The following is an 8784-nucleotide window of genomic DNA, read 5'->3' on the forward strand; positions in this document are numbered from 1 at the left end:
CTGCAGCCAAGAAATTAAAGGCACTTGCTCTTTGGAAGAAAAGCTATGACAAACATAGACATCATATTAAAAAGCAAACATGTTACTTTGCAAAGTTCCATATGGTCAAAGCTTGGTTTTTCCAGTAGTCATGTACAGATATTGAGAGTTGGACCATAAGGAAGGCTGAGTGCTAAAGAACTAATGCTTTTGAACTGTGGTGCTGGAGAAGATTCTTGAGAGTCTCTTGGACAGCAAGGAGATCTAAACAGTCAATCCTAAAGGAAATAAACCCTGAATATTCATTGGAAGGACTGATGCTGAAGCTGAAGCTCCAACTGGCCACCTGATGTGAAGAGCCGACTCAGAAAAGATCCTTTTGCTGGAAAAGATAGAAGGAAAGAAGAGAAGGGGACAACAAAGAACGGGATGGGTGGATGGCATCCTGACTCAGTGGACATGAATTTGAGCAAACTCTGGGAGATAGTGAAGGACAGGGAAGCCTGGCATGCTGCAGTCCATGGGGTCACAAAGTGTCGGACACGATTTAGGTACTGAACAATAACAACAAAAAGCCTTAACAGATTAGTCAAGCATGATTCTTTTTGCCTAGAGATTATGCTGTAATTTGGGCAGCAATTTCTTATCCTTTATTATAGATCAGTGCTTCCTGAATTTAACGTTCTATTAAAACCAAATTCTGATCCAGCAGGTCTTAGGAGGAGGCCATGATTATGCATTTCTAACAAGCTTCCGAGTGATGCTCTGATGTTGTCTACAGAGAGTATGTGGCTACAGATCTCATCATGTACAGCAGTGAAACTTACCAGGTTTCCAGATGTTACTGGGGTACTCCCAGGAATTTTCTTAAGAGGTCAAAGTCTCACTATAACTGCAGTATGCTGGCAGAGTCAATGCTCATATTTTGGCCAGCAGTTCCACCATTTCATCCACAAGTTCACTCAAAAATCTTATGCATGTGTATCACTGGGTCCCAACTCCCCCACCCACCTCCACAGTCTGTCAATTAAACCTGTCTCACATTATTTGTATTGCTATCCATTAGATATACTTAATCCTCTGGTTTGAAAGGACAATGCGTGAATGTGACTAACTCTCACATTAACTCCCCCTGCAATCTTTCTTCATAAAATCTACAAATTAAACTATTCCTCTAATTTCAGATACTGCATGTGAGGGCTGGAGGTTTGGAGCAAGTTTTGCTAACAAACAGAATTTATTTAAAATGAGAACTAGCAATTAGAAAAAAACACTTTATTTCTAAACCAAAAGATTAAAAGTTACAGTGTAATCACTGAGTGTTAAATGCTCAGGAATAACAGTCATCCACACATTACCCTTATATCAGAGCAATGTAGAAGGTATCATTTTCTTTACAAACGTCTTCCTCTTTACACAGATTATGAGTTTCAGGTCAACGGCAACACAGTAAGAGTTAAAATGACCTCTACAGGAAAGGCAGAATTGAGGTTATGTGTCTGAATGATAGATGTTCCAAAGTCAGATCTAAGTAATTTTTAACTCACTATTATATATTTTCTACGCCTCTTTCCTCCCTAATAAATTCTATCATCAAGACAAGCTTATGTTCTTTCTACTCCTACTTCCAGGATTCGAGGTTTATGGAAATGCTGCACTGAGATTGAGCAGACCAAGATCCTCAGAGATGACGTGAAATCTTACTTACCTCATTAGCGGCTCAACGGAAGCTTGGACACCCAACAGAGATTTACAGAGAATCACAAGAGTCTGTGTGCCACCGTGGGGAAAGCAGATTCCCAGAATCATTCCTTAGACTTGGAGAATCTGGGGACAGGTAACAAGCTAAGATGTACTAGGGGGCAGGGAAGTAACAAGGTAACCATTTCATCCATTCAATACTCTGCAGTCTATGAGGTGCTATGGGAGACAGCAGATCAGTCAGGAAAAATGTCTCCTTCATGGGGCTTATATCCTATTTGTTACCTAGATCCAGACTTCTCCTTGGTTTTCCTTAAGTAATATTACTACTTAACTATTACAGAATTTACGATTTACACTAGAATTCATAAACTCAAATGCCTAAAAGGCCAGCCATAAATCATGTTGATTTAAGTCCACAGGACATGGTAATGTTTGGCAAATTCTGGTCTAAAAGTAATCAATTTTTTTTTTTTTTTTTAGTTAGTATTTTAGGGTAAGTGTCCATACCTGAAGACTTTATGGTCTAGATTTCTATAAACAGATTCAACTATTCAACTGCAGGTAAATTTTTAATAAAATTTAAATGTAATCATAAAAAATGATTACATACATAGTAAACATGACTCCTCCTATCTTTATACCTTTTTTATGAAAATAAATTCACAAATTTATCCAATGAGTCCTGTGATCTATTTTTGATTAAACAAATAAACAAAACAAAAAAAAATTTAGTGAAAAAATATAAAAAGATGTCTAGAAAGCCTGGGTTCTAGTCTTCTTTTTGGTGACTTTCTATATGGTCTAGGACAAACTGTAATCTTCCAGAAACTCCTCTCAGGATTATTTTGAGATGCTAAGGAGATGTATGTGTAGGTGCTATATTCTGAGAATGCAGGGAGAGCGAGCTCCCTGGTGTCTTTTCTCATAAAGGCACCAACTCCATCACAAGAAACCCACTCTCTGACCTCATCTAAACCTAATTATCTCCCAAAGGCCCCATCTCCAAATACTATCAACTTTGGGGGTTGGTGCTTCAACATATGAATTTTGGGAAGACACAATTCAGTTCATGACAGCAGTTCAGCATGTCTCTGATAGGCTGGGTAGAAGAACACTACTTTCCTCAGGAAGTTAACAGGGAAGGGATTAAAGAAGATTCTTTGAGTTGGTATAGTATATCAAAGGAAGGAAGATTACAGCAAGTGAGTTTTCTGCTGGAGATCCTGATGATCACTTCAGGAAGGAGACAGATGGGCCCTGGCTGAATAGTTTCTCCCCTGTGGACAGAAACTCCATAAAATCAGGATGACTGAGGAAGCTGGGACCTACCTAGATAAGAGTTAAAGATCCCATATTCCTCTGTCTCAAAGTCAAGGAGACGTCTGTGACTACACATGTGCAGAAAGGCTCTTTGGAGGTCAAAAAGGGAGGGGCCACTACCCCATTGTAAGTGATGTCAACTACCCATAGGCCTCTTTGCTAGAATCCAGCTTGGCTGAGAGATGCACTTGGACACATGGGAGGACCCTGAGATATATACCAAATACAGACTCAGAACCAGGAAAAGCAAGATAATTAGCCAAAGGAAATCCAGAAGAAATGCCCCATCAAAGTACTTCAAACCACCACGAGGGCATGACTCTCTGAGCCCACCCGTGTGTCCACGTACCCTTTTCCTCCTAGTAAACACTTCACTTGTTTCACCACTTTCCGTTTCCATGTGGAAATTCATTTGTACACAGCTGACAGGACAGGGCCTTGCCACTGGCTCTGTTGGTCTAGTGGTAGGACTCTCTCTAGCGCTGCCTTGTAGCAGCACTCTCTGCTGCCCAACCTCCATCTCTGGCCAGGAATGGAGATCCTGCCTCAAGTTGCTGCAGGCTGAGACCACCCAAGATCAATACGACACTTCAAATTATTTGAAGTAATGAAAACATGAATAGAACTTTTATAAAACACTATGAGAAAGACTCAGGATTCTTCAAAGAACTTTGAAACAATTTTAGAAAACAGATGCAGGCTACATTTCACTCATTCTCTTTGAAACAGAACTTTGTGACAGTCAGGGCTAGTGGTGGAAGCTAGACTGAGGAAAGATAAATGTAATATGGAATTCTGGCAAAGACAAGAGAGAATTAACTATCTGCCAGGCACTCTTTTCATGTCTAGACTCAAATGTTTAACGGGTTTAGAAATCATTAAAACAGCCAGACCTGCTGTAGCTTGAGCAAGATACACAGTAAGGTCATTCAGATGTTGAAGGGCCTTTCCAGAGGGTTTACTCTGCCTCTTCTACAAAGATATGACACTTTCTGGAGATTAAGTGCTGCTTCTAGAAGAGGATGATGACTCTGTTCTGACATGACCAAGAGAAGAGAGGCCCCATTGGGCCAGCTTCAAAAGTCCAGAAAGAAGAAATGAAATGATTAAGCTGGCATCATTCATTCAAATGAACTCAAGAGAGGGCACCAGAGCTGTAAAACTAGGGAAGAGTAAACAAAGGCATCAGGGAGAAAATGGTTAAAATAACAACAACAACAATAAAAGTTAAAGTAGAGAAGAAAAGGAACTAGGTATCCAGTTAACAGAAGAGAGAGCTCCCTGCTGAGAAAAAGGATGTGAGATTTATTTTGAGTTCTTCAGAAAAGGAAAGGAACAAGAAACCATTTCAGGAAATTAAAGGAAGAAAGAGTGAAGAAGAAAACAAATCCACTGAGAAATCAATAAGAAATAGAAAATCAATACTACTAGTTGGCACTAGAACAGATCTTTTCAACTTAAAAACATACTGTCAAGTATATTTCAGTTACCAGCACAGCTCCTTGCATATAAGAGGTGTACACTATTTGTGGAGTGAAAGAATGTTATGAAATCCCCATAACAACCCTGTAACCAGGGAGTACTGAACTCAAAGATTAATATACTGAAATATGACAAAATATATACATGTAATATGAAAAGAATAACATCTAGAATATGGGAGAGACAAACTAGCTACAATTTAGAACTGGGACAAACTTTTAGATTTGCGAATCACCTGAAATTAAATGAAAAGTTTGTTTACATTTTTCTTGTGAGAGGCATTAGAGCTTTTAAAAAGATTCCGAAAAAAGAAAAAGAAAAAGAATTTCGATGTGAGTTTAGTAAGAATTTTGGGGAGCGGGGTTCAGGATGGGAGCAACACCTGTATATCTGTGGCTGATTCATGTTGATGTATGGCAAAAACCATCACAATATTGTAATTATTCTATTAAAATAAATTAATTAAAAAAGAATTTCAGTGTGAGTTTACGAGCAACTGATGTACTTGTTATTAGTTTAATTATTAATTTGCACTCAGAAAGGATAGGTGGGAATTTATACACATGTATATATTCTCACAATTAGTTTAAGAAGTTCGAATAAAAGAGTGCAAAACCACTAAAAAAAATTTCATACCTCGGTTATAGTTTTATGTGTATATACATCTGAATTAACTTTTGGACACATCTAATTACAAAGTAAACAAAATCTTAACAAAGATTCAGACCAACACTACTGCTTTGTTAGTCTCTTTATCTCCTACTCCCCACATGCCATCCCTAACAATTTTTAGATACATTCCCTCATTCACGTTCCTAATACTGCCTAGCAGTTATGAAAACACCAAGGACACTTCGGGCTCTAAATCTGGTTTTTCAATAAATGTTAAAGACACTTTCACATTGAATACATTCACTAGTAGTAATTCTTTAAACTGGAGAGTAAGCAAAATACACTATTTCAGAAAAGTTACACATTCTAATGGAAAGAACTAGACAGACATACACCGCAGCAATTCTATATAAAGCTCATGAAAGCTTCCAACTTGAAACTCCCTGCGGGAAATCTACAAGAAACAAAACTGAAACAGACAACACCGGTGCCCTGCCCAACCACTTACTGAAGCTTCAACTACTTGGCGTTGAATTTTAAGACATTATTACGTTTCTCTAATTATGAAAACAAACTTGAGGACACTTATTTGTTACTGTTACTTAACTGGCTCTCCTTGCCTTTAAACTAGGCAGAGAACTGAAAACCACTAAAAGAATTACTCTGGTGTGTTCTTTAAAAAGTTATTTTGCATTATTACCAAAAAACCCCAGACATGAAATCAAATGAACCCTAAGACGAAGCAGAAACACTGGGCGGGGGAATCTGTTTAAGAGCAACTAAACTAAAGCGCAGTCTTGGAACCGCTGAACATTCAGCGATCAGGTATACTACTTTTCCTTCTTTCAGAGTTAGGGCTTGGGCGGGGGGGTGTGGGGTGGTCAAGGTTAAACAGCTGTAAGAAAGGCTGGACAATAAAATCAGAGGTCAATTAAAAATAGCCTGGAACGGTGAAAACCTATAGAGAAGCATCAAGGTCAAAATAGTATTAGGGGTTGGGCAGATAGCTTTCTCTGGGATAGGTACTGGGAGATCTCAAACGACACGAATGGGGGCAGGAAGGAGAGGGAGTAGCGAGGAAGTCAGGGGAAGAAAGAAAAAAAGCCGGCAGGCCGCGTAGGAGACGGAGAAGGGAGGCCGAGCCGGAGCAGGGAGGGGTGGGGGAGGAGGAGGGGGCCCGGCCCCGCCCCGGGGAGGCCCGAGAACCCTCCGCCCCCCTTACCAGAGGGAGCAGGAGGCCCCAGAGCAGCGCGGCCGCGGCGGGGGGCAGCGGCGGCTGCCGACCCATCGACCTGACGGGGGGCGCCGGCGGCGCGTGCGGGCTCAGCGGGGCAGGCTCCGGGGCCCGTCGCGGCGCTGCCTCGGTGGCCGGGCGGGACAGGGTCGGACCGCGGCGCTCGACTGGGGCCGCCGCGGCTGCTGGGGCCGCCGCTGCGGCGCCGACTTCCTCTTCCGGCCCCGCCCGGAGGACGCGGAAACCCCCACGGGCCATGTGGAGTGCGGGGCGGCGCGCCTCCCGCCAGGCTGCCGGAGCTTCCCGACGCTGGCGGGCACTGGCGGCGGGTCTGGGCGTGTCTCTCTCCAGCTGCCTGACCTGAACTGTCCCCAAGTCCGGGCAGGCGAAGGGACTTTTTCCAAGGCCTTCATTGAAGCCGCGGAGCGTCTGTTCTCTTCCCCAGTAACTACCGAGGTGTTCGAGCCAGAACCCTACAAGCTCTGAGTCTTCTCATCTGCTCTCCAGCAGTCCTAGGCACGCTCATGCTATGTCCCAAATCGGGTCACCTTCTCCCGAATCGCTGTGATCTAGGCCACTGATGTTTCTCTCCTCCAAACTGGTTTCAGTTTCCACTCCCCACAGACCATTATCCACCCAGCTGTCCAGGAGAGATCTTTTTGAAAATGTAAATCAGATCATGTCACTCCTAACCACACTTGGAACAAAATCAAAACTCTACTCTGGACAACGTTTATATAACATCGTCCTTGCCTTCTGTGACCCCATCTTCACGATTTTTCGCATGCTTGCTTTAAGCCACGTGGGCCCCCTTTGTTTCTTCTGGTCTTTCTACTGGTAGAATTCCTGCTGGAATGCTCGTCTCTCTAAATACGCAGCACTCTGGCATTCACTTAGCAGCTTAAATGTCATTTTCTTAGTGGGAACTTATTGACATAATCTAAAGTAGCCATCCAGTCACTGTCATATCACATGATTTATTTAAATTCTCTGCATAGCACTTTTCACTCTTGCATTCTCTTATTTACCTCTTCATTTATTTATGATATTGATTCCCATTTGATAGAAAGGAGTATCTTTGATTTGTTCACTCCTCTATCCATTACAACATTTGGCATAAAGTTGGTCCTCAGATATTTGTTGGATGAATATTCAATACCAAACACTGAATACAATGCTGTCCCTGCCATCCCACAGCTCAGGGTTTAGGAAAGAACAGAGATGTGTGAGCAAATAGTTCAAGGTGACTAATGACTCTTTTGTTTGCACAAGATGCTATGGGAGTATCAAAGGAACACTTAAAGGAGTGCCAGGAAAAATTTCAACTTAAGCTGAGTCTAGAAGGCTGAGTTAATTTTAGCCAGGCAATGGGTAGGGGAAGGGGGAGACTTCCAGGAAGAGTGAACCATTAGTGTCAAAGCGAAAGGTGACATTGGAGGAACTGCAAAACTCAGGCTTGGCTGAAGTTATGAGTGATGATAGATGAAGTGAGAGAAGAAGGCAGAGGCCAAATCACAAATAGATGGGAGAATCCTGCTTGGAATTTTAGGCTTCAGCTAGTTGGTGGTGGAAAGTGCAGTGATGGACAATTTCTGTTTAAAAGCTCACTGTGATGGCAGACAGAGTGGCAGATAGGATTGAAACAGAGCCATACAGACGCCAGGAGAACTGTTAGACAACAGAGTAGCCTGGCAGGCTACAGTGCATGGGCTCACAAGAGTCAGACCCGACATAGCAACTAAACCAGCACCACCACCACCACCAGTAACCTAACCCAGGCAGGAGTAGCGAGGGCCTGAACTGAGACAGAAGTGGCAGAAGAAATGGAAAGGAGAAGGAGGTGGTGGATCCTAAGACTCGTGGCAGGATTTGGTATAACTGAGGGGACATGGGAGATGAGGAGAGGGATGGTTCTCAGGACCCTGCCCTGGGTCTCTTATTGAGATGATCATCACAAGAGATGGAAGAGACTGGGGATGGGAGAGGAGGAAGAAATAATTTTGAACTTGAGTTTGAAATGTTTGTAGGACATTCTACTGCAATTGTCTGTAGGTTAATGGCTAAGTCTGAGACTTAGTGGTACAGTGAGGCCAGAACTCATGTCTCCTGTCTGTCAATCTGAGTCTCTTCACATTTTCTAGCTGCCTAGGGCAAGTCAGAGTTCCCTTTTGCAAAATGACTGTGATTAGATGACTTCATCTCTAAATATTCCCTTCTGCCCATAATGGCCCTTTGCCTAGTGAATCTCCAGGGTGGCTCCTCCGGCTGTCTGAAAATCTCTGGTTTTCCTGTCTGGAGTTACGCCATTTTTCTCTTCTCTCAGTTGGGGAAAATTTTGTACCTGCAGTCAAAGAACCTGTGGTATAGGCTAGGTCTTGTGCAGTCTCTCTTTACCTGCTTTAGTTTTTTTCAGCTGAAAAATATGAACAGTAAAACCTGTTCTGACTGTCTCA

At 42.5% G+C, this 8784-nt stretch overlaps 1 protein-coding gene across 3 annotated transcripts in view; it reads right to left on the reverse strand.

The window, feature by feature from the left end:
• SPPL2A (signal peptide peptidase like 2A) overlaps nt 1-6604 on the reverse strand; it is a 53490-nt gene extending 46886 nt beyond the window's left edge. For all 3 annotated transcript variants that reach the window (XM_061157147.1, XM_061157146.1, XM_061157145.1), the window contains exon 1: nt 6320-6604. In XM_061157147.1, coding sequence (XP_061013130.1) covers nt 6320-6589 — 270 coding nt within the window. In that variant the 5' untranslated portion in view covers nt 6590-6604. The remainder of the gene's footprint in view (nt 1-6319) is intronic.
• Nucleotides 6605-8784: the final 2180 nt, after the last annotated feature.

The sequence above is a fragment of the Dama dama genome, chromosome 12 (assembly GCF_033118175.1).
Source record: "Dama dama isolate Ldn47 chromosome 12, ASM3311817v1, whole genome shotgun sequence".
Taxonomy (NCBI): domain Eukaryota; kingdom Metazoa; phylum Chordata; class Mammalia; order Artiodactyla; family Cervidae; genus Dama; species Dama dama.